General features: G+C 47.8%; 2 protein-coding genes across 4 annotated transcripts; one reads left to right on the top strand and one right to left on the bottom strand.

The window, feature by feature from the left end:
* Window positions 1-4,579: 4,579 nt before the first annotated feature.
* Window positions 4,580-6,375, bottom strand: DAD1 (defender against cell death 1). Its single transcript, XM_054801305.1, has 3 exons — window positions 6,106-6,375; window positions 5,342-5,492; window positions 4,580-4,771 (listed from the first exon to the last, which is right to left on the bottom strand). The coding sequence occupies exons 1-2, from the start codon at window positions 6,329-6,331 to the stop codon at window positions 5,362-5,364; spliced, it is 357 nt and encodes a 118-aa protein (XP_054657280.1). The 5' UTR covers window positions 6,332-6,375; the 3' UTR covers window positions 4,580-4,771; window positions 5,342-5,361.
* LOC129195346 (olfactory receptor 49-like) lies at window positions 5,489-19,680 on the top strand. Of its 3 annotated transcripts, none has more exons than XM_054801296.1 (2): window positions 5,489-5,617; window positions 17,490-19,680. In XM_054801296.1, exons 1-2 carry the CDS (start codon window positions 5,541-5,543, stop codon window positions 18,442-18,444), a joined length of 1,032 nt encoding a protein of 343 aa, XP_054657271.1. In that variant the 5' UTR covers window positions 5,489-5,540; the 3' UTR covers window positions 18,445-19,680. The 3 variants fall into 3 exon arrangements, with proteins under 3 accessions (XP_054657271.1, XP_054657273.1, XP_054657272.1); XM_054801298.1 differs by lacking the exon at window positions 5,489-5,617 and adding an exon at window positions 7,207-7,466; XM_054801297.1 differs by lacking the exon at window positions 5,489-5,617 and adding an exon at window positions 10,531-10,583.
* Window positions 19,681-26,305: the final 6,625 nt, after the last annotated feature.

Here is a 26,305-nt window from a genome sequence, read left to right as displayed (position 1 = left end):
TTTGTTTGCCTTTTGTATCTGTAGTTTGAGGAACTTGTTTCACCCTTCAGATGAGCTTTAGGCATGAGCCTGGCCTTTGGGGTGGAGGAGGGAAGGGGTGTCTGGACTCCTCACCCTGACGTGGACACCAGGCACTGTTTGCAATAACTGGCTGGACTCACTGGGGCGGGGGGGAGAACAGTGACACAGCCCCCTTCCAGGGCATCCTTGCTGTGTCTGGGTGAGGACAGTGTGGCTGGCTCAGAGGGAGGGGAACGGAGGAGGGCATCTCTCCTCCAAGAGGAGACTCTGTGTTTTGTGAAGACAACGGTGAAATATGGTTTGCCCACAGTGAGAGGACTAGTAAGTGGTCCAGGTTCTTGAAGGCAGATGTCTACTGCTGTGGGGAACACAGAAGCCTGGGGTGTCCTGCCTTTAAATGTCCCCCCGCTCCCAAGTGTCACTGGAGACCAAGGCACCTGCTTTGCATTAATGACACCAACCCAATGGCCTGTGTGTCCAGGTTCTGTCAGTCACTGACAAGACTGGAAAGAAAATTTCTCCTTTTGTGACAGTGGTTTCTCCATCTTCCTCTGAAGCACCAGAGATTCCTCTGGAGGAAGAAATGAGAAGGGTGCTCTGAAAGAAAAACACTGTCCCTGCAAAGCTTGAACCTTGCTTGTACCTCACACCAGTGCCCAAACTGAGTGGCAGGGAAAGCCTCCCTAGACTGGTGGGGGTGATTCCTTCTCGTGGGCTATTTCTCACCCTGCCAGATCCACAGCCATTGCAAGGAACTCTTGAGTTTGGAAAGGCTCATGCCTCAGATGCTTTTAGCCAAAGCCCTGGTGCTTCATGTGGGAGAGGGTCCCCGTGTGAAGACCATGCCAGCATCCCTGCCACAGGATCTGACTCCACAGGGCGCAGCAGCAGCACAATAAATTCTCCCTGGTCTCCTGCCACAATGCTGCCACCTGACCATTAGCAGGTGGCCTGCCACAGGGTGACAGAGTTACCGACCCCTCCTGCCAAGGAACAACTTCGAACTTTCCAGGTTTATTACCCTGATTATTTTATAGTACAGATCTTCAGGGACTGTCGTGGTTTAGCCCCAGCCCCAGCTGAGCACCATGTGGCCGCTCACTCACCCCTCTCTGGTGTGATGGGGAGGAGAATGGGGAGACAAAGGCAAAACTTCGTGGGTTGGGATAAGGGCAGTTTATTGGGACAGCAAGGGAGAGGGAAACAATCAACAACAATACTGATAACAGATATTCGCAATGGGTGATAACGGAAAGCAATTTACTGATCCCACGACCAACCAACCGGACGCTCAGCCTCTGTCCTCCAAACCCACCCCTCCCCAACTAGCCCCCTTTTATGGTGCGCATGACGTCACATGGTATGCAATAGTCCCTGGCCAGCTTGGCTCACCTGTCCTGGCTCCTTGGGAAAATTAACTCTATCCTAGCCAGAACCAGGACAGGGACTCATTCTCTTGTCTCTCCCTTGGCACAACAGTCACTCTAATGTCTCTCCAGCTGCAAAAAGCCCACGGCTCTTCAACTGCTAGATTAGATTCCAGGCAGCTCTTGAAACGTACATTTTGCTCGTGATGAGGTCTGCCGCTTCACAGGGAAACAGCTTGATGAAGCTACCTAAACCATATTTGAATTATGAAGCAAGACCAATCATTACATTTCACAGATTTCCAACTGATTAACCTCACTGCAGAAACTTTCAGGGATTTGGAAGAAAAATTTCCACACTCATTTACCTTTAGCATCAGTTTTAAAAATTAATTTACATCTTAAATCTTTTGTGTTACACTCCAAACCCACTCCTAGCTGTACAGTCAAGGAGGACAGTGTGCTGCCTCTGGTTCTACATCTCAGTCTTTTCTCTTCCCTGTTAAATGACCCCTGTGATAAGATTTGCTGAGTGAGAAGATGAGTGTACAACTAAAGTAAAATGTTTTGACTAAAGTGACTTTTAGCATGTGAGCTCCAAAACAATGAATTTGTAGGTCTAGTTTAAAGATACTTTCAGACATTTGGCTTTCAATCTCCCACCACCACCATGTGCCCCCCCATCACCATTTTGCACTTTCTTGTTTATTTCAAGAAAGAAAAACCACAGTGCAAAGCAAAGGCAGGAAATAACATGGTAGGACAGGATGTGGGAGGAGTCTCATGGCCCAGGTGGGGCAGGAAGAGGATGCACCACCAGTTCCATGACGTCACCATCGAGATCTGGGTCACCTTTTGATGGTCCTCTATACCCTACCACAGAAACCGCTTCCTCTGGAAAGTGGAGCGCAAAACAGGGGGTGGGGGGAGCAGGGCTGGCGTGACACATGGCAGGGTGGAGGAGAAGCGTGTGGAAAAGAACAGCAGACGTTAGCCCACAAGCCAAAGTCGAATGAGGTTCAGGCACCCTCCCTTCCTGCCCCCTCACCGCAGCCTGCCCTTGGGTCTGGGGAGAGTTGTTTTGGGTACAGCAGGAAAGATTGAGCTATGTATAGCGTAGGCAGGGGAAAGGAGGAGAGAAAATACACTATAAAGTGTAGTGGGTGGTGGGGAGAGATCTTATAAGTGTGTAGGATTTCTGAATTTGCTGATAGGCCTCTGAACCCTGTTATAGAGGCAGTGAATCCCTGCAGAAAAATCCTTTCACTTCTCCTGACCCAAAAGAGAAGGGAGGAACATGGGGCAGGCCAGAGAGTCCTCTCACAGGGAAGGAGATGTTGCCATTGTCCATCTCTAGCACCCTCTCCACTATGCCAGCTCCTGCCCCCCAATACCTACCTACAGGTAGGAGATGACTTTGCATCATTTCCAGGGGTTTTGTTGGAGAAAACACCCTGCCCGACATTTGTCATCTCTCAGCAAACCCGGCGCTGTACATGAAACAGCCTCTCTTCTTGCCCTCATCTACACTGTGAACAGGGACTGGAGCACAGTCTGTTTAAGGAGCAGAGCTTGAAGATATCTACAGACTTGTTGAAGCTTATTCAGATGTGGGAGTAGCTCTAATCGGATCTAAATTCTAGTGCTGAGTTTATGGCAACCAGAGGCATTGCAAGCTGCTAAAAATCAGGAAAAAGCCCCCCGAAACCACAGAAACCCCACGGTTTTAACTTTTCCACAAGCTCCCATGCAGTTCTTAGAAGCGGCCACAGGAGGGTCCCAGCCTGCAGCTCTCTCTGAAGCCAAAGCGCGGGGACACCGAGTCACACAGACCACAGGGCGGCACTCGCGGCTTGCGGGGAGCGGCAGACAGGGCCACCGCGGTGCTCTGGCCGCGGGCCGGGCTGGGTGCCGGCCGCTCTCACGGGAAGGGGCAGCTCGGGGGCTCAGGCTGCCCTGCCCGCTGCCCCTCGGTGCAGAGCTGGCACCGCTGCAAACAAGCCCAGCTCAATGCCTGGGGCCGGCCAGGCGGTGTTGGGGCTGGCGTGAATTCTCTGCTCCTTCCACAGACCCAGGCAGCGTCCTTTGGGACGGTAAAGGCCCTGCTGCCTCACTCCTCACAGGTATATTAGGCAAGAGACTTAAGAGCCCCAGGTTTCACACCTTTATGGGATTAATGGCTGCAGCACAGCTGGAAATGCTGGAAGGAAAAAGGGGGTAAACGGGAGCCACCGTCCAGTGCTGAGAGGTTGAAGCCATCAGACCCCGTTTTACCTCCCAAGTGCCAGCAGACACACATTTCTTTGTCACATTGCCTCAACACACATTTTACCCACCCAGTGTTTCAGTTGCAGAGTAAACCAGACAAGCGTGAAGCAGGATCAGTGCAAGGATGAGGCCTCATGCATGAAGGTAACCCAGGTAAATTCTGCAGCCAAGGGCATGGAGGGGCTACCTGGGGTTAATATCTCATCCTGTGCCCATAATCAGATCACCACAGAGCTCTAACTTCTCATCAGGACAAAGAAGCATTTGACCTCAATGCAGGAGCGAGCTTGGGCTGCAGGAGGCAACAGCTGAGAGCCAAAACCATTGAGTTTAAGCATTTCACAACACTTTACAGGGGGAAGGACTTTCAATGAGGGGTGACCTTCTCCACAGACCCAGAACAGCTCAAGTGCAGCTCTGAGGCACTGACACAGCTTGGCAGCCCCTTCCAACGCCCTTGGGTTCGTCAGCACACCAGACTGAAGAAAAGCTGACACTGTATCACTGCCAGGCCCCAGTGAGCCTGTAACTCCAGCTGGGACATCCAGCTGTGCCCCACCTGCCTCTGAGGGATATGGGAGATGGGTACACCTGGGGACATGCTGGAGGACACCCTCCGCTTCCTTCTGTTCATGACCGCTAACCACTGCCTAACCCAAGTTTTCCACACCTTTGAAGCCTTGGGGCACTCTGACAACATACTTTCCATAAGATAGAGGGGCAGGAAACAGAGAAATGAAAAGGGTGGATGACAATTGAATTTCCACAACAATTTGTTTCCTTCTTCTCCCTGAAACTGGGGCACAGAAAAAAAGCCTTCTGGGTAAGGAGGGAGAGGGGTAAAAACAGGGAGTCGTGCCTGAGAGGGAACTTGGGTGTCAGAAGAATCTCTGTATTTGTCACCAAAAGGGAAAAGACTGCAGTATTATAAAGAGTTTTATTGACGGAAATGATTACAGTAACTGTAATGAGGCAGCAGATCCCTCCATAGGACAGTCTGTGGGGAAAAATCTTGAGCACAGCATTCCCTTCCTCCACCAAGGAAGCAGGTCTGCTGGGGAACAGCACTTCCCAATGCCAGGCTGTGTAATCACAGCTCAAGAGCAATTCAAGACCTGGAAAGGGAAAAAGGCAACATGAGCCACATTTCTGCAGAGGGAAATACCTCCTAAGCTCCTATGGATCTTGTGGCCCTTGCAACAGTAATGACGGCCCTGTTGAGCACCAAACTGGTTGCAACAGTAACTTTCCAGCACCAAACTCTCCTTGTCCCAAACTCCGTCCTCTCACCTGCTGAGAACCTCGAGGCTGGGGCACCAGTCATACTATGGCCTCCAAATAGGACAATGCTCACAAATAGACGCCAGGAGTTCCAGCTCCCAAAACCCCTCTTGCAAAGAGGAATGGGGTATTTCTCTCGTAAGAGAGAAATGCGGGTAGGTTTCTGTAACACTCCTAGTTAAACTGACTTTTAAAAGTCAAAAAATACATGCACAAAACCAGAAAGCTGTAAATCCTAACCTTGTGTCAACTTAGAGGATGACAGCTTAAGCATACTTGGCCAAGACGAAGCTGGGAGCCTGGAGTCCTGGATTCACTATCTTTCTAGTTCCCCCCTAACTCTACAAAAGTACTGAAGTCACGTGAGCTGTGGTTGCCTCTGTTGTAACCCCACAGATCAGTACCTCACAGTCTCTTCTAGGGCTCAGCCCACAAAATTGATGACAACGAGATGGAGGATGGTGTTGGCAAAGAGGAAATCGGCAAATGCCCGCTCTGGTGAAATGCCTTGGAACTCGCCTTTGTTCTGGGGGTTGATCTGGATCCGGAGGCAAACTGCGTGGCAGACAAAGAACGAGAGATTAGTGATCACAAAAGGAAGTCATGGTGGGAAACACAGTCTTCCTGAAGCAGCCCACCCCAGCCTACGTCACTGTTCCACCAGGATACCACAAGAAAAGGTAATTCTGCGTTTGTTGTAAGATGAGCAGGACACTGCCAGGGGATTTGCAATCAGCTCTCCCACAGCACTGCGCTATCAGGGGTGGCCAAGGGAGTCCTGAGGGGAACACACTTATAGCAGGACAGGACTTAGGTAGAAATGGGGATATTTCTGTGTCCTCCACTAGGCGTGTTGGGGAGGGCTGCACAGGAACAAGGTGGTGTTGGGGATATTATGGGAGAGCAACACCCAGAAGCACTCATTGCTAGGGACTGGGTTTCACCGTGGGGTGGTTGCTAAAGGACACCAACACGAGAGGAGACACGGACAGCCCGGGCCCGACGAGCCGGGCTCTGCGGCGCACAGGGGCAGGACGCGCAGGTTCACAGCCGCCATGGAGCGTCCTCTGTGGGGCGGGAGCCGGGCGGGTCCTGGGCGCAGAACCGGGCGTTACGGGGAGGCGCGGTGGCGAAGGGGATACCAGGGAGAACCGCGCGGGGCACTGACCGCCGAGGATGAAGCTGCCGACGGCGGAGATGAAGCCGCTGAGGAAGGAGTTGAAGGGGAAGGTGCCGACGCCGAGGCAGTAGCCGAACTGGAGCGCCCCGGTGAGCAGTACGTAGAGAAGGTAGGCATCCAGCACCTTGAGGCGGCTGGGCGTGCCGCTGCCGTACTCCGCGAGGAAGCGCCGCACCACCGAGCCCACCGAGCCCGCACCCGCCGCGCCCGACATGGTCCCCCGCCAGGCTGAGCTGGCCGGAAGCAGCACGAGCAAGCGCTTCCGGGGCACTGCGGGGCGGCGCAGGCGCACGCCCAATGCGCCGCCGGGTCAGTGAATGCTGCGCAGGTGCGGTTCTCCTGCCCGCGAAAAGGCGGAACTGGGAGGCACCGCCCGCTGCTATACGCATGCGCCCGCGCACGGGTGGTGGAGGAGGCGAGGCGGACGGGGTTCTCAGATGGCGCATACGCCGAAGGTCTTCTTGAGTCCACGCCCCTGAAGCGTTCCAAGAGCCAATGAGAGCCAAGCGGCGGCTGTTGCTAGGCAGATTAGACAGCGGTTCCCTGAGGCCGCACGGCCGTGTGCCCCCGCCGCGCTCCAGCCTGCGGCCCCCGCGGGTCGTGAGTGGCCGCGGCGCCGGGTCCTGCTGCCCGGGGCTGTGCTCGCCGTGCAGACGCTTGCGGGGCCCCGATCCCTGGTTTCGGGGCACGCTGTTGCAGTGCCGTGGGGCGCGTGGAGGGGGTGGCGTGGGTGGCGGCTGGGGCCGCGCTGGGTGTGGGGAGGCTGCGGGCCCGTGCCGGCCCTCCCGCGGGCAGAGTTTCGCGGTCCCCCGTGTGTGGCCGGGCACACCCGGGGCAGCGCCTGGCCCGGAGGCCGCAGCGAGCTGCCTGGCCGCACCTGCCCGTCACTGCTGGCTGCTGCGAGGGGCCGGCTGCCCGAAAAGGGCCGGTTTGGGGAAAACCAACACTGCTGGGAATGGCGGGCCCTGTTGCTCTGGCTTGGGGTGGGAGGGGAGAGGCTCAGGGTGCGGGGTGGGGTGTGTTTGCTGAAGGTTTTACAGAAAGCCTGTCCCAATTCTTCAGGAGGTGTTGGAAGCCTGACTTTGGTGGCCCCCTCCTCAGAGCTGGGGAAGGGCAAACTGTTGTTTTCCTTTGTTTTTTATTAAAAACTCATGACCGTGAGCCTGAAGTGAGAGCAGAATGACTCTGCTTCTTTTTGGGGAAAAAAAGACTTTTCAAGAGACCAGAAGCAGAGCTTTTCTATCCAAATCTTACTTCTGTTTAAATCCTTCCAACCTTCCTGTGACTCCCAAACCAGGGGTGCTCTCGATGTGGACAGCAGATACTCCCAAACAGTCCCTGAAATGAAGGTGGGACATTTTCCTATCCCCAGCCCTCTGACAGGAGTGATGCTTGTGTTTCACTTGAACTACATCACAGCTTCAGTCCTGTAGCCTGAATCTTTGGAGACCTTATCCCTCCTATCTTGTGTGCTTACTCCCTGTGGATGTCTTCTCCTTTTCTGTCCCTGGGATGGGGATAGAAATACCCCCAAGAAACAACACTTGTGTTGATGTGGCAGGGAATGCACCCATCTGGGGGTTGGACAGGGGAAGTGTGTACACATTCCCTTCTTTGGTTTCAACTTATGCTGAGTGTTTCCCCATTGAAATCCATGTCTATAAGTGGTAGAGCTAAGCTGGGATGTTTACAGGTGCCCCATCCTCTGATCATGCCTCCAGTGCCTCCTGAAGAGCTTCTTCCTGTAGAAGAGGCCTATATTTCTGAGCTCAGTTTCTGTGGCTAGGAGATGGGATTAACAGCTTGATTTTGCTAGGACACAGTCTGGCGGGTTACCTGTCTTCCTTCTACAGCCTCTGGTATCCTGATGTGTTACAGTCTCACTAGTCATGGAGGAAATTGGGACCTGAGCATGGATATTCCCACAGGTTTTCTCTGCATTGCCCATAAGGGGACTGGGACCTTTTTCCTTTAGGCAGTTGCCCATTTTTGTGGCATCTCTGGGAATAATAATTTGCCTGTGTCTCCTCTTGTCCAGCACAGGAGCAAAGGCATGTGTGGGAATGGATTCCACAGCCATGTCCCTTGCTTCTTCCCCCAAATACTAGCTGCTTCTCTTGTGGAGGTCCTCCTCATATTCACATCTACAGAGAAGCATCAGAAACTGTAGGGTTTCCTCTTCACCTTACCAAGCCCAGCCATCTCTATGACACTATGTCCTGGGTGAAGATAGTTGATGCAGTCTTGGGGCACTCCAGCAGTTCTGGTGGTGCTCAGGATTGCTGGGGAAAGACAGGCTTGAAGCTATCTCCTTTTGTCAGAGGAGCCTGCTTTTGATGTTCTCTCCATGGCCCTGAAGAACAATGTTTTGGGAGGGAGATAACAATCGCCTACCCCAGAGGCAGGCTGTAGATAAAATACTGGTGAGCTGCGGAATGGGGAGGTGAATTATAATGTGGTGAACCTCGAAGTTCAAAAGGTGATATCAATAATGCAAAGTCCAACTGGCACACAGCTCTTAGTGGAATCCTTCAGGGATCAATACTATCTTTATTAACAAGGTGGATGATGGGATAGAGTTCACTCTCAGTTTGTGGACAATACCAAGTTGGAAGGAGCAATTGATACACTGGAGGGCAAGGCTACTATTGAGACTGACCTTGACAGGCCAAGAAATATATCAAAAGAAACACCTCCAAGTTCAATGAAGTTTAGAGCAAAGTCCTGATTCCTGATGTGGGATAACCACGGAACAGAAGAGTCATGCAGCTGATTGGCTGGAAAGCAGCTTTGCAGAAAGAGACCTGGAGTTCCTGTGAACAAGTGAATATGAGTCAGTAAAGAAAGTGTATTCTGGGCTGTCTTAAAAAGACCATTGGTAGCAGGTCAAGGACAGTGATTCTTCCTCTTTGTTCAGCACTTGCAAAACCCCTTCTGCAGTACTGAGTGTAGTTTAGGACTCCCCAGAACATGGTAGACTTTGGTATACTGGAGCAAGTCCAGGAGAGGTGGAGGCTGGAGCACAGGATATATGCTGCTGAGACAACTGGGTTTGTTCTGTCTCAAGAAGAGATGGCTCAGGTGGGATCTTACTGTGACATTCAGCTACGTTTTGGGAGGGTATATAAAAGGCAGAGCTAGAATCTTATTGCAGGTGCACAGAGATAGGATGAGAATCAGTGGACACAACATGAGAAATTTCAGTTAGATATTCAGAAAAGATTTTTCACAATGTGGTTAAATAATCAAGCAAGGACCCTGAAAAGTTCATTAATATCTTTTAGATTTTCAGAACTGAACTCAACAAGGCCTTGAGCAGCTGCTCCAGTTTGGGCCTGCTTTGAGTGGGAGCTGAACCAGACATCTCCAGAGATCTCTTCCAAACTATATTACTCTCTGATTTATGATAATCTAATGATTCTACAAATGATAATTTTAAAAACACCCCTGTAGGCATGTACTCCCATTTTCTATGCTTCTAACACCCTTGCAACTCCCACAGCGATTCTTTGCCCATTTTTCTGCAGCACCACTTCTTTTGCTCCCCTTAAGCATCTCCTTGGTCTTTGCCTCTGTCCTGCATTGTTCTTCTCTGTCTAGAACCAATATTTATCCTGCACACTTGAGATTTAATATCTAATAAACTTTTAATTCCTCATGACTGAGTCAACCAATTTAGTAGCTGAAAAAAAAATCCACCACACAACTGATTCTGTTGTTCACAAGGCCTTTGAGAAGAAAGCAATGGCCATTACTCCACCTAAAGACCTGGAATGGAAGCTCAAGGATTAATTGTTGCATGATATTTCTTTTTGCACTGACAAGTGGGAGTTCTTAGGCTTTTGCTGACCCGCTATCTGAAATCCATCTCTTCTGCTCCAGCCATGCTGACTTGAAAACACCTGAAGCTTTTTACTTGTGCTGATCCTTCCCCCAATGTAGAAGCAAAACAGCTAACACCTCTCATAGGCAGAGGTTTGCAGACTTCTCTAGTTAGGAGATATCTGCAGCGTGACCCGATAACCTCACTGAGTCAGCATGACCTGACTGTTGAAGGAATGAATTTTTTGTAAAAGGGTGGACTGTTAGACACTCCTTACCTGAAGTAATCCATTCTCTGTTGTGATTTACCATGTCCTGCTTATCTGACATGGCTTGGTGAAGAATGAGCCATATAACCCAAAGGTGTATAAATTCTGTAACTGCCCTATTTGGGCAGAGTTCACATCAGCAGAGTCTGTGACTGCTGTTCTCTGTCTCTCCTATAGTTGTAGCAATAACCTGCTTCTGTCCTGACAGTCTCAGTTGCATCCTGTGACACCAAGCAAAGTGGAAGTTGCAGATCTTGTAGACACACTGTTCAGTGTTGTGGTAATGTCGGGGGAAATTTGGATTGTAGAGGCAGCACGTGAAAGTGCCATGGTTTACAGTCAAATGCATAATTGCTCCCATCTCTCTGCTCTAAGGTAAGATCAGCTGCAGGATCATTCTATTTTATTTTCTTAAGTGCATTTTCTCTTAGAGTTATGCTAGCCTTAGAGCTCTCTGTCCTCCTGCTAATATTGATGTGTTTCCTTTACTGCATTGTTGTCACTGTAACTTTTCTTGTCCTCCATGCTGGGAGCATGAGGAAATATGCACAACTCGTAAAGGTCTCCCTTTGCAGGCAGCAACAAGAGACGTTTGACTCTGGTGGTAGTCTGCCTCATTTTGCAATTCTGCTGTTGGGTGGCAGTTACCTCACCATGGGTGTAGTTGAGTGTACGTCACATGAGTATCACCCCCTTGCCTTGATCACAAGTTTCATAGCTGAGTGTAATGAGATGTGGTCAGTAGGACAGTGTAAGTAAGAACTGCGTGTGATGAGCCTTCACAGAGACTGGATTGACAAGTTTGTGCTGACATTTGTCTATAACCCCCCCATAATAGAGATATGGGGGGAGCACTGGTATGCAGACGCTGTAGACACAGAGGACGTGAGGTGGAAAGGATACATGTTGGTGCCAAGCTGTTAGTAGCTTCCAAAAGCAAGAGGTAAGAGCATTTGTCATGACAGCATGGCTGTCCCAGGGTTCATAGTTCCAGCATGCCTTAAGCTGACAGATGCAGTGCATCTGTGATATGACTACTGCACTCAGTGAGCCACAACACCAGCAGTAGATGTAACTGCAAGAAATGGCAAATACCTATAAAGTTTGAGTTACATATTGAAACTCGCCAGCTGGTGTCTGCAAAGAAGAAACAGAAAATTCATTTACGATTAGTACAATGTGAATAAATGTGAATAGAGAAAGCTGCTTTCCTAAGGGTTAGGATTGCTAGGACGTAATGACCATCGATTAGCTTGCACCAAACTAGTTTTTATCACAATTTTTGTGTATTGAGTGTATACACCCATGAAAACTTAAGTGATGAAGTTACAGAGAGAAGCCCGAGGGCTATCAAAAGGCACTTTAGGGCATTGGGGCGATTGGTCCAAGGAGTGAGTGCACAGGTGGTATTTTCCTCTGTCCCTTCAGTAGTAGGGATAATACTCGTGAACAGAGAAGGTCTCGTGGGGGAAGTGGCGATTGGTGGCCGCCTTGGCCATAGTGACCATGAAGTGGTAAAATTTAAAATCTTTGGTGATAGGAGGAAAATTGCCAACAAAACTTCAACCCTGGATATGGGGAGAGCAGACTTCAGGCTGCTCAGGGAACTAGTCAGTCAAGTCCCCTGGGAAACTGCTCTTGAAGGCATCGGGGTCCATCAGTGCTGGTCACTTTTTAAGGCCCACCTCCTAAGAGGTCAGGAACAGGCGATTCCAACATGCCGCAAGTCAAGCAGGTGGGGCAGAAGGCCGGCTTGGCTGAACAGGGATCATCTAGAGCTTAGGTGGAAAAAGAAAGTGTATGCCCGCTGGAAGCAGGGTCAGGCAACGTGGGAGGACTACAAGGATGCTGCTGGCCTTTGTAGGGAGAAAATTCGTGTGGCCAAAGCTCAGTTAGAGTTGAAGCTGCCCAGTATTGTGGGGGACGATGAAAGGGGCTTTTTTAAGTACGTTGATAACAAAAGGAGGACCAGAGAGAATATTGGCTTGTTACTCAACAAGAATGGTCACCTTACAAACAGGGACATAGATAAAGCAGAGATGTTTAATGCCTTATTTGCCTCTGTCTTCAACACTGATGACGGGCTCTGGGACCCCAGTTGCCCCGAGTTGGAGGACCATGACTGCGGTAATGATAAACTCCCAGCTGACCCTGAACTTGTGCGGGACTTGCTGCTCCACCTGGATGCATACAAGTCCATGGGGCCCAATGGGATTCATCCTAGGGTGCTCAGAAAGCTGGCTGATGTCATTGTGAGACCTCTTTCAATTATTTTTCAATGGTCTTGGGAATCTGGAGAGGTCCCGGTTGACTGGAAGCTGGCAAACGTTGTTCCAATCTTCAAGAAGGGCAAGAAAGAAGACCCTGGTAATTACAGGACTGTCAGTCTCACTTCAGTGCCTAGTAAAATCATGGCGAAAATTATGCTGGGAGTTATCGAAAAACACCTGAAGGACAATGCAGTCATTGGTCACAGCCAACACAGGTTCATGAGAGGAAGGGCCTGTTTAACAAACGTAGTTTCCTTTTATGACAAGGTCACCCATCTAGTTGATCAAGGGAAGCCAGTTGATGTCATTTTTTTAGCTTTCAGTAAAGCTTTCGATACTGTCTCTCACAGTATCCTTCTGGACAAAATGTCCAGCATACAGTTTGACAAAAACATAGTGCGATGGGTGAGCAACTGACTGACGGGTCGGGCCCAAAGAGTTGTGGTAAACGGGGTTACATCAGGCTGGTGGCCAGTCACTAGTGGGGTTCCCCAGGGCTCCATTTTAGGGCCAGTTCTTTTTAATGTTTTCATAAACGACTTGGATGTAGGACTAGAAGGTGTTGTGAGCAAGTTTGTGGATGACACCAAATTGGGAGGAGCTGTTGATTCCATTGAGGGTGGAGAGGCCTTGCAGAGAGATCTGGACAGACTGGAGAACTGGGCAATCACCAACTGCATGAGGTTTAACAAGGGCAAGTGCTGGGTTCTGCACCTGGGAAGGGGCAACCCTGGCTATACACACAGACTGGGCAATGAGATGCTGGAGACCAGCCGTGCTGAAAGGGACTTGGGGGTCTTGGTCGACGGCAAGTTGAACATGAGTCAACAGTGTGCCCAGGCTGCCAGGAAGGCCAACCGTATCCTGGGGTGCATCAAGCACGGCATTGCTGGCTGGTCTAGGGAAGTGATTGTCCCACTCTACTCTGCGCTAGTGCGGTCTCACCTCGAGTACTGCGTGCAGGTTTGGGTGCCACAGTACAAAAAGGACCTAAAACTGTTGGAGAGTGTCCAAAGGAGGGCAACAAAGATAGTGGAGGGTCTAGAGGGGAAGACGTATGAGGAGAGGCTGAAGTCCCTTGGTTTGTTCAGCCTAGAGAAGAAGAGACTGAGGGGAGACCTCATCACGGCCTGCAGCTTCCTCATGAGGGGGAGCCAAGGGGCAGGCACTGATCTCCTTCCTCTGGTGACCAGTGATAGAACTTGAGGGAACGGCATGAAGCTGCAATGGGGAGGTTTAGGTAGGATATCAGGAGAAGGTTCTTCACCGAGAGGGTGGTCGGGCACTGGAACAGGCTCCCCAGGGAAGCGGTCACAGCACCGAGCTTGACAGAGTTCAAGAAGCGTCTGGATAACGTTCTCAGTCATATGCTCTGATTCAGCTGGTCCTGTGTGGGGCCTGGAGTTGGACTCGATGATCCTTATGGGTCCCTTCCAACTCAGGATATTCTATGATTCTATGATTCTATGATTCTGTTTGCCCACTAATGATGTATAATGCAAGTGAAAGTACAATTGCATCTATATAGTGCATGTATTTGCCAGATGATGGTAAGGCAAAAGGGTAGAATAGAGTGGGAATAGTACAACCTTACCTTGATTAAGATTTGAATACCAGAGTGCAATGAGCCATGATAGAAAAGACAGTGCAAAAGAGTCGAGTGTGATGAGCTGTGGTACAGACCATGGATTAACGAGTGGCAGAAATATATCTGAATCTGCTGGAAAGACATATCACAATGTCATCTTGGATGGTTTCCACTCTTACATCAGAACTTCCTCATTACTAACCATCCTATGCTGTTGATTTATTAATAGCTCCAGGAACATCATCAAAGTAGAGAAAAAACACGTTATGAATAAACAGATGGGCTGTAGCTCGGAGTCCCCCTCTTCCCTCCAGTACTAAGTGGTTAATGGTCATTTTGTTTATTTCTTCTTGGTGCGTGGTGAATGGCTTCGCTCAGGAAGAGGGAAGGTGTTAACAGTCAAAGTAGCATTTTGATTCTTGAAGAACTGACATTTGCAGTAATGTCTGTTTGTCATTTTGTCCTCTCCACAGCTACAAATTGGGCTGATTGAGATGAGTGAATCCTAATTTAAGGAACTGGGATACTCCTTCTCACTGACTTAGAAACTGACTTGTCTCACATGTTCCTACAAAAGTGTGTTTCCCCTACTAGCTTTAGCTGTCTGCTTTAGGCACCCATGTTAGTCACTTTACTCCTATTAGTGAATAGACAGATGGTGCCAAAGGGTGGTTTAATACCCTAGTTCCTGTCTGATGTTGGTGCTTTGAACTTAGCTCCTGGTAGTAACCACAGTAGCTAGGGAGCTAGCTATTCCTTAGTTCATGTGCTGAGTGCGGTGGAGTGGGCTCCCTTCAGTTGTCCTGCATGTGGGATGGGATAACCCCATCTGTTGGTGCAGGCTGGAAGCTGACTGGCTGTGGAGCAACTCTGCAGACAGACCTGGGGGCTCCTGGTGGATGACATGCTGAACACATCAGCAGTGTGCCTCTGTGACAACAAAGGTTCACTGCATACCGGGCTATGTTTGCAAGAGGTGCTAATTTCAGGATAGGTGCTAATTTCTTGTTGCTTGGCGCTTGTGAGACTGCATCTGGAGAACTGTGTACAGTATAGCTCCCTCCGCCTAGTGAAAAAACCCGAAGATGTTATCAAAATGGTGTGAGACCAATGGAGGATGAGCAAGTTGATCAGAGAAATGGGGCACGTGACACATGAAGAGAAGCAGAGGGAGAAGGCAAAGTTGAGAGGAGGGATCTAGCTGTACTGTCCACTGTTTGAATGGGATTTATAGAGAAGTCAGAGCCAGACCTCTCAGAAGTGCACAGTGGAAGGACAAGAGGTGGGGGTCATGGCTTAAACAAGTAAATCTCCACTGGACACAAGGGAATAAGTCTTCACGATGAAAATGGTGAAGCAAGAGGTAGTGCCCTGGAAAGTGGTGGGATCCCCATGCGTGGAGATACCCACACTTACCTAGAGAAGGTCATAAGTAACCTTGAACAGCTTTGAAGCTAGCCTTGCTTTTAGCAAGGGATTGGACCTCCAGAGGTCCTTTCCAATCTCATTTTCTCTATGGTTTGATTATATTCATGCAGTTCTTCAAACTCACAAATGTTTTCCCAGAAGGTGTTTGGCAGATTTCAATACCTAATTGGTCCGTGAGCTTTCACTCAGTGTCAGTGAGGAAGTACAAGAAAGTAATATGCTACCACTATTACAAAAAGAGGCTGAAAGGGGAGGAAATTTATTTGCCAAAAATCAAATGTCAAACTAAATGAAGGAGAAACATCAGACTCAGAATCCTTTTTGAAGCATCCTGGATTGTTGTGGATATGCTGGTAACTATTTGGACCATTTCTTAGAGTTTGGGTGGGATTTTTTGGAGACAGGGAAAGATTAAAGAGACAGTGGCTTGGAAAACAGAACTTTTAACCTTCAAACTGAAGTAAAAGCTTTTAGTTGTTACTGAGGGAGTTTCTTGCTTTAAGGGACTGCTCTGAGCTTCCAGATAATATCTGTCCATCTGTGGTATTAAAAAATATGTTCTAGGTTTTATATGTTTTGTGAGAGGGGAGTTGTTTTGTTTTGGTGTCTTTTGAGAAACAATCATGAGATGATGCTAATAAAACTCTGTGTTTTGCTGGAAAAAGGGCACTAAAGGGGAAAGATTTTATAAGAATAATGTGATAAGAAGAGTTGTAGCATTGTAGCTCGTATCTACCCTTTTGTTGAGCATTTTGTAAGGAGCATTTGAAGAAGGGAAATTGGGTGGGATGTTTGGTACGGGCTATGAGCTATCTAAGAAGTGCTTGCTTTCCCTGGAAACTCATTGTCTTGGTGTTTATTTCAATCATTCAGAAATACTGAAATGAGTCTGAAATGAGTCTAAAACCAGATTCAAAGATCCAAACACTATAGATAAAACCTGGGTGCAAAATGAGCCTTATGTCTCTTTTTAGGGAAAGGAGGGCTGGTGTCTGGGAGAAAAAGGAGGGAGAATGCAGTTAAAACCCCATAGATGGGACCTTGCCAGCCTTTAAGAAAAGAATGTGATTGAAGGGCATCAGCTGGGGTTTTCAGGTTCCACTTCACTTCCACAAGGTAATTGCAGCCACAGTGGTGACTACAGTAGCAGTATAGTACAGGAGTGCAGTAGACACAGTGCACTGGATGATGTACTTTTCTGAGTTTGCAGTAGGATGTTGTAGGGTGAAGGAATACTTGGAGACAGGTGCTCTGAAGAAGAAAAAATGATCATCAGCATTGGAGTTGATCTACTGGAGCTGTAGAGCTGAGGGTAAATGAAAAGTAAACAAAATTTTCCCATACTTTTTCCCCCTTCCCCCTCTTATACTCTTGGTTAGTGTAGCATCCATCTATTTCTCTGTGCATTTTGCTCTCTCAGTGGTAACCAGCCGTCCTCTCTGCAGCATTGCTTTCTTTCTGTCTAGCCTTTTCTCTGTAAAGTCTTCCCCTTTGTCTGTCTTTTTACCTCCTTTTAACTGCAGTAAATTTCTCTTTTGCAATACTAATGTATCCATCAACTAGTCTAATCTGCTTCAGCGTGAGCCTACAGTGTGATTGCATTCCTCTGCAGTACTGCTTTTTTTGGAATTCATTTTAACTAGTAAGTCTTTGGGCACCTAGTCAAAGTACTCACCGTGTGCATTTGGCTTTTTTCTATATTTGATGGAGGGTGAATATTGTCAGACCGTTCAGAGATGCATCTGTCTTGGAGTATACAACAGTTTCTGCATGTGCACCTCTCTCAGCTATGCTAAGAGAGAACTATATGAATCATTTAAACTGGAATGAGGGCTCAATGTTACAAATGGAGCTTGGGATTCCATTTACGTGAACAAGATTGTTAATAGGTGGTTACTGTGGCTGCTCCGGTCTTTTACAAGGGGTTCATTACTGGTTTTGCCCATTAATGTTAGCAAAGCCAAACTGATGTGCCTTTTTTTCTTTTTCTGCTAGCAATGAAACTTCAATGAACCACACAACAGCAGTGGAATTTGTCCTCTTGGGACTGACCAATAGCCGCCATTTGGAGATCATCCTCTTTCTGTTTCTTGTGATAGCCTACTTCTTGATCCTGCTTGGAAACATTACTGTCATCAGCATCACTCTTGTGAATCATTTCCTTCAGACCCCAATGTACTACTTCCTCAGAAATTTTGCCCTTTTGGAAATCACTTTCACCTCCACGTTCATTCCCAGCACCCTCTACAGCCTTCTGACAGAAAGGAAGATGATTTCCCTGCCTGGCTGTTTCCTTCAGATGCTGCTTTTCTTTTACCTGGGTACCTGCACATTTTTCCACGTGGCAACAATGTCCTTTGATCGCTATGTCGCCATTTGCCGCCCTTTGCATTACACAACGATTATGAACAACAGATTTTGCCTCCAACTGGTCCTGGCTTGCTGGGCAGTGAGTTTTCTCTTGATGTTTCCTCCCACCATTATGATTGTCCAGTTGCCTTTCTGTGGTCCCAATGTCATGAACCACTTTTACTGTGATACCTCTCTGTTGTTGCAACTGTCCTGCACAGACACAGGGTTCATCGAAGGACTAATGCTTATCATAATAATTATCATCATACCCGGTACCTTAATAGTAACTGCTGTTTCTTATGGCTGCATTATTATCACCATCTTGCGTATACCATATTCCACGGGTAGGAAGAAGGCATTTTCCACTTGCTCAGCTCACCTTGTGGTGGTGATGATATTTTACAGCACATCTATTTACAGGTATATCCGCCCAACACAGCGAGGTGGGCAGGACTCTGACGAAGTTCTTTCTTTCTTCTTCTCTGTGGTGACTCAGATGCTTAATCCATACATCTACTCACTCAGGAACAATCAAGTCAAACAAGCCTTAGAGGAGAGCATGCTGAAGGCATTTTCTAGCTCTGTAAAGCAGTTATGAATGTTGGAGTCGCCTGTCCAAGTGACTGAATTGTTTCCCACTTGCAACATCAGCACTGTGTAACTGAATGAAAGATACTGATTTCAAATGGTTTATGCTTTCTACACATTATGTAGTTCCTTCTTCTGTTAGCAACCAAAATATGCCAACACAGAAAGGATCTTCTGTTTTCCCAGTACCTAGCCTCAGCTTTGTCTGTGTAATTTTTACTCCTTGCTGTGGTGGGTTAGCCTTGGCTGACAACCAGATTCCCACCCATATGATCACTTGCCCCTTCTACCCCATAGTGGGACAGAGCAGAGGCAGAAAACAGGAAAAAAAGAAAGAAGAAATCTTGTGGGTTGCAATAAAGTCAGAGAGATGGTTTACCAGTTGCTGCTGGGAGCAAAACAGACTGGATTTTGGGAAAATCAATTTAATTTATTGCCAATTAAAATAGCTTTAGTTTGTGAGAAACAAAGTTAAATACTAAACCAACACCTTTACTTCCCCATTTCCCATGGTTAATTTCATTCATTTATTCCAGACTGCTCTACTGCTGTGCCAAGCAGCACAGGGAGGGTGAGGAGGGTTATGGTCAATACATAGTGGTTTCCCCATGCTGCTCCTTTCCTCGCACACTTTGCCTCTGCTCCAACGTGGGTTCCCCACAGGCTGCAGTGGATATCTGCTCCTCCGTGGAATATTTCCTCCTTCTCTGATCTTGCTGTTCCCCCTGTCGTTTCTCACTCCTTTTGCTCTCCACTCCTCTCTCTAGCTGGCCATTTCTGCCCTTTCTTAATGATGTTTTCCCAGAGGTGCCACCAGCTTCACTCATGGGCTCAGCTTGGCCTGTGGTGGGTCTGTTTTGGAGCTGGCTGGAAGTGGCTGTGTCTGCCACAGAGCAGACCCTTGTCTCTTCTCAGAGAGGCCACACCTGCAGTCCCCTTGTTACCAAAATCTTACCATGTACACCTGTGGAGGGTTAACCTTGTCTGGCAGTCAGATGCCCATCAAGCAGCTCTCTAACTGCCCCTCCTCAACAGGACAGGGGGAGAAAATAAGAAGAGAAAGCTCATGGATTGAGATAAAGGCAATTACCAATTTCCATCACAGGTAATGGCTGAACCTGGAACTCCTCGGGGAGCTCAAGAGGAAAGAAATTGTACAATCTCTGGAAGCAAGGTCAGGCTTCTCAGGAAGATTACAGAGCTGTGATTTGGTATGCCGGGAGAAGACACGAAAGGCCAAAGCTTAGTTAGAGTTGACACTGGCAAGTGTCGTGTCTGACAACAAGAGGAGCTTTTTAAGTACGTCAATAGCAAAAGGAGGTCTAAAGAAAACATTGGACTGGTACTTGTTGGAGACGGTCACCTGACTAATAGGGATGAAGATAAAGCAGAGGCATAGAATCATAGAATGATTTAGGTTGGAAAAGACCTTTAATATCGTCAAGTCTTGCCATTAACCTAACACTGCTGAGTCCACCACTAAACCATGTCACTAGGCACCACATCTACACTAAATCCCTCCAGGGATGGTGACTCAATCACTTCCCTGGGCAGCCTGTTCCAATGCTTGACAATCCTTTTGGTGAAGAAATTTTCCCTAATATCCAAGCTAAACCTCCCCTGGCGCAACTTGGGGCCATTTCCTCTTCTCATGTCACTTGTTACTTGGGAGAAGAGACCGACACCCACCTGGCAACAACCTCCTTTCAGGTAGTTGTAGAGAGTGGTAAGGTCTCCCCTGAGCTTCCTTTTCCCCAAACTACACAATCCCAGTTCCCTCGGCTGCTCCTCATCACACTTGCTCTCTAGACTCTTCACCAGCTTCATTTCCTTTCTTTGGACACGCTCCAGCACCTCAATGTCCTTCTTGTAGTGAGGGACCCAAAACTGAACACAGTACTCGAAGTGCAGCCTCAGCAGTGCCAAGTACAAAGGGACAATCACTTCCCTAGTCCTGCTGGCCACGCTATTCAGATGCAAGCCAGGATGCTGTTGGCCTTCTTGGCCACCTGGGCACACTGCTGGCTCATATTCAGCCGGCTGTTGACCAACACCCTGGGTCCTTTTCTGCCGGGCAGCTTTCCAGCCACTCTTCCCCAGCAGCGCTGCGTGGGGTTGTTGTGACCCAAGTGCAAGACCCAGCACTGAGCCTTGTAGAATCTCTGTTTGTTCCCGTAGCTCTTTGAGGAAACTTGCAAAGTCATGAAGTGTTGAGATCCTCATATTTTTAGAAAAATAGCATAACCTCAAACATTAAAAGATAAATAAACAATATGATCCAAACTGCTATGTTAAGCTTGCTCAATTTCATTCCCCTGGCAAGAGACCCTGCAAAGGAAGTGCCCTGCCCTCTTTATTTTGTTAATAACTGATTTCTTTACTTGTTCCTTGTCTAGGGTCTGATTAAGAAACTAACTATATGTGGCCAGTTTGATTTATTGGATTCTTCTTAACAGGTTTTTCCAACTACCAACAACTGCAGCCAACAAGCCCTATACATTTTATGCAAATTGCCTGATGATCCTTTGCTTCTGATATGGTTTTTTCCCCAAGTAGGGTCGGTTAATAGGTTAAGAAACTGAATCGTGGACAAGAGCTTTGTTTCAGAGTAACACCAAAACCAAGGAACAGCACTTGGGCCACGCAAGTGTGAGGTCCAATGTCTGCTGCTAACCCACCACTAGGAAGGAATTTTGGGGATAATCACAGCAGTGTGTGATCATTGTGCTGTAACACATGTAGAAGTTGACATAGTGTGTAGTTTGTATGGTTTTAAAATGTTTTTGTGATTTTCTACCTATCTAGTTCTGTAAATACACTTGGGTTAGAAGAAAGATTTATGTTTGCCCCAACAAGAGACCAGTCTCTTTGGACTGGTAACATACAACTTTCTGCTTGAAAGCCTTTTATTGTCTTTGCCTTTCCTAATCAATGGACTTGGTCATGCTTAGTCACTCTGGTTTCTCTTATTTTTCTTTGACTATAACTTCTTATTGCAGATGACAAGTGTCAGCACTTGTGTCTAGTTTTCAATTACAATAACAACTTTATTTTTGTATTTGGATCACCGGCACTTTTGGACTTTATGTATTTGGATCACCAGTAAATTTATTTTCAACAAACTTTATTACTACATTCCTGTCATAACAAGAGGTGATGAATAGGAGCCAGACTGCTAGTAAATACTTTCTTTAAAAACTACAGTTTGCAGATTATGCTACAGAAAACCAAAGAAAATAATCCAAAGCAATAACTAAACTAAAACACAGGGCTTGAGTCAGTGCTTGTGAGGTCACTGGAGCCTGAGTAGCTGATAGGGCAGGAAGAGGCATATGGCTGGTGTGTGCTTGTGAGGTCACTGGTGGCCCAGACTGCACAGGCAGTGGAGGTATCTCGTGCTGGTGTTCCTGCTTGCTTCTGTCATCTCTGCAGTCCTTCAGGGGGGTTGGTGTTGGACCACTTGATAAGGGAACAGTCTTCTTATCAGAGTGATAAGAAGTGATTAAAAAAAAAAAAAAGGAAGCCTACAGAGGGTGGAAGCAACGGCAGGTAGCCTGGGAAGAATACAGAGAAACTGTCCGAGCATCCAGGGATCAGGTTAGGAAAGCCAAAGCCCTGATAGAAATTAGTCTGGCCAGGGATGTCAAGGACAACAAGAAAAGCTTCTATAGGTATGTTAGTGAGAAAAGGAGGATGAGGGAAAATGTGGGTCCCCTTCGTAATGAAACGGGTGACCTGGTTCCCCAGGATATGGAGAAGGCTGAGGTACTCAGTGACTTCTTTGCCTCAGTCTTCACTGGGAAGTGCTTGAGCCACACTGCCCAGGTCACAGAAGGCAGGGACTGGGAGAATGCAGAACCGCCCACTGTAGGAGAAGATCACGTTCGAGAATATCTAAGGAACCTGTAGGTGCACAAGTCCATGGGACCTGATGAGTTGCATCCGCGGGTCTTGAGGGAACTGGCGGACAAAGTGGCCAGGCCACTCTCCATCATACTTGAGAAGTCCTGGCAGTCTGGCGAAGTTCCTGCTGACTGGAAGAGGGGGAACATAACCCCCATTTTTAAGAAGGGTAAAAAAGAAGACCCAGGGAACTACAGGCTGGTCAGTCTCACCTCTGTGCCTGGCAAGATCATGGAGCAGACCCTCCTGGAGACTATGCTCAGGCACATGGAAAAACACGGAGGTGATTGGTGACAGCCAACATGGCTTCACTAAGGGCAAATTGTGCCTGACAAACTTGGTGGCCTTCTATGATGGGGTTACAGCGTCAGTGGATAAGGGACGGGCAGCTGACATCATCTACCTGGACTTGTGCAAGGCATTTGACACTGTCCCGCACGACATCCTTGTGTCTAAATTGGAGAGACATGGATTCAATGGATGGACCACTCGGTGGATAAGGAATTGGCTGGATGGTCGCACTCAAAGAGTTGTGGTCAACAGCTCAATGTCCAAGTGGAGAACGGTGACGAGTGGCGTTCCTTAGGGGTCGGTACTGGGACCAGCACTGTTCAACATCTTTGTCGGCGACAGGAACAGTGGGATCGAGTGCACCCTCAGCAAGTTTGCCGACGACACCAAGCTGTGTGGTGTGGTTGACACGCTGGAGGGAAGGGATGCCATCCAGAGGGACTTTGACAGGCTGGAGAGGTGGGCCCGTGCAAACCGCATGAAGTTCAACAAGGCCAAATGCAAGGTCCTGCATGTGGGTCGGCGCAATCCCAAGCACGACTATAGGCTGGGCGAGGAATGGACTGAAAGCAGCCCTGAGGAGAAGGACTTGGGGGTATTGATTGATGAGAAGCTCAACATGAGCCGGCAGTGTGCGCTTGCAGCCCAGAAAGCCAACCATGTCCTGGGCTGCATCAAAAGAGTCATGACCAGCAGGTCGAGGGAGGTGATCCTGCCCTTCTACTCCGCTCTTGTGAGACCCCACCTGGAGTACTGCATCCAGCTCTGGGGGCCCCAGTACAGGAGAGACATGGAGCTGTTGGAGAGAGTCCAGAGGAGGGCCACGAAGCTGATCGGAGGGCTGGAGCACCTCTCCTCTGAGGACAGGCTGAGAGAGTTAGGATTGTTCAGCCTGGAGAAAAGAAGGCTCCGGGGAGATCTAATTGCGGCTTACCAGTACCTGAAGGGGGCCTACAGGAAAGATGGTGAGGGACAGTTTATCAGGGAGTGTAGTGACGGGACAAAGGTTAATGTGTTCAAGCTGAAGGAGGGTTGATTTAGTTTAGATGTTAGAAAGAAATTCTTCCTTGTGAGGGTGGTGAGGCAGTGGAACAGGTTGCCCAGAGAGGTTGTGGATGCCCCATCCCTGGAAGTGTTTAAGACCAGGTTGGATGAGGCTTTGGGCAATGTGGTCTAGTGGAGGGTGTCCCTGCCCATAGCAGGGGGGTTGGAACTAGATGATCTTTGAGGTCCCTTCCAACCCTAACCATTCTATGATTCTATGATTCTATGATTCTATGATTCTATGATTCATGAGAAGAGGAGGAGTCTTGGGAGAAAGGGGGATGAAGAGGCTTTAACATGGCAACTTAAGGGTGAACATGTAAAAAAGATTTTCTTTCCTGTATAAGGTTCAACTCTGGGTCAAATACTTCTTTAAGCAGCCATTTTCCCTCTGTTCCATTCAGCAACATCTGTGTATCCTGAGCCTGTTCTTAATGCTGTAGATTAAATGGTTGAACAGGAGACAAAACCCAATGTTATAAACAGAGACTGCTTTGCTGAGGTGCTCTTCTGCTTTGGGTGGGTTTAGGTCACATGAAGAGGCAGCTGTCACAGGATATGGAGATCACAGTGAGCTGAGAGGTGCAGGTGCAGGAGGCGTTTTGCCTTTCCTGAAGCCGCATATGTCACAGTAATGATGATGTTAATATAAGACACAAAAGTGATGGCGAGTGTATCCAGGAGAAAAACCCCACATCTGTCAAGAAACTCAGGTAGTTCAGGAGCTCTGGCTCAGGTAGTTCAGGCTCTAACCCTGGGCCAAAACTAAGGAGGAAGTGCCCTGGCCAAGACAAGATAAGCAGAGCACATGCTTCCATGTTTGTTGTGCTTAAATAGTGTGGTGGCCTACAGATGGTCATGTATCAGTTGTTCTCGAGAAATACTTATTATTTTGGATAGCCAGCATTGGTTCCTATGAAATTCCCTCAAGCAATATGGGTCTGCTTTCCACTCACCTCTCTAAGAAGCCTACCCTATTTGGAAGGACATCTGGGTGCTCATGATGGCAGAGTATCTGAGTGGGATGCAGATGGCCACATAGCGATCAAGTGATATGATAGCCAAGAGAATTACTTCAGTAGTGCCAAAAAAGAGCTAGAAATAGCGTTGTGAGATGCATGCAGGCACAGAGACAGTCTTTTCCAAAGAGATGAAATCTTTCATCATTTTTGTAACAACGGCTGTTGCCACCATGATATCCAGGAAAGAGAGAAGGCAAAGGAAGAAATACATGGGGCTGTGGAGTCGACGATCAGCCAGTGTGACTGAGAAGATGGTCACATTCCCAGAGACTGTCAGTACATAGATTATGAGAAACACGATGAAGAAGAGGACATCCAGTTCCCAGACCATGAGAAAACCCAGAAGTATGAATTCAGTCACCACAGAGCTCTGGTTAAACATCAGCTTGGCAGACATCTGTGACTTCAGCTCGGCAAGATGGTCTTAGTAATGAAACAGAAAAATGTATTTCAATGCAAATGTTTTCTTAGTCCTGGTAGGTATCATTAATTGAACTCTGGGAGGGGGCGGGGGGGGGCTTCTAAGATGGAATGTCTCTTTCCTTCTAAATATACATTTTATTGACAGGATGGTTTCCACTATCTCATTAATATGGAGTAAAAGATCATACCTGGAATCTAAAAACTGTCATAACTTAGTTCGAAAGGAACTTTTGGAGGTCTTGTCCTGCTCTTCGCTCCAGTTAGTGCTAACTTCAAAATTAGGTCATATTACTTAGGGTCTTGCCCACTAAATTTGTGATGATGTCAGAGGATGGAGATCCTACAACCTCTGTGGGTTTCTGATCCAGTCTTAACAATGCTGAAAAGAATTTATTTTTCTCCTATCTAGTTAGAATTACCTATGCTTCAATTTTATCAGATTGTCTCTTCGTCTTTCAAGGTGCACATCTGAGAAAAGTGTGACTCCATCTACTCTATAATCTCCCTTAAAGAGTTGAAAACTGATGATAGATACCAGGAGCTGACCCTCCTTCCCCCCTCACCATTTTTGCCTTCTCTTTTCTAGTCAAAACAGATTTAGTTCTCACTGCCTCTCTCCTCATATACTCAGTCTTCCAGGACCTTCGCTCTCTGATGGTCTTTTCTGATGTTCCTTCATTTTCCTCCACATTAATCTTATACTGGGCAGCATGAGGGCAAACTAAACATTGTTTTCCTGTTTCTGCCCCCACTACTACCAATTAGAGGGGAAGAAAAATTTCCATTTACCCACTAGATGAACTCTTGCTAATGCAACCAGGTGAGTTGCCAGCCTTCATCAATGCAAGGACACAGTGCTGACTCGTGATCAACTTATACTGTCCACGAGGACTCCCACATAACTTTCTAGAAAGCTGTTCCTTAGTCAGCCAGTCTACTGTTACTCATCCATTTTTTCAGTACATAAACTACCCAAATTCAGTTTGCATACACCAATCTCCCCCAAAATGCTTTACCATCTGTATTGCTGTGTATGCAGTGCCTAACAAATGCTGCTTGAAGGGACACTGGAGCAGGCAAGTAAAATACCAAGAAAGAACAGAGTTCCTGGAGTGCAAATAATAGAGGTTTATGATCTTTATGGTAACCTTAATGGTTGCCATCTGAATTAAGAAATTATCATTGTGC

Source organism: Grus americana, chromosome 22 (assembly GCF_028858705.1).
Source record: "Grus americana isolate bGruAme1 chromosome 22, bGruAme1.mat, whole genome shotgun sequence".
NCBI classification, from domain to species: domain Eukaryota; kingdom Metazoa; phylum Chordata; class Aves; order Gruiformes; family Gruidae; genus Grus; species Grus americana.
This window is presented reverse-complemented; position numbering and strand designations above follow the sequence as displayed.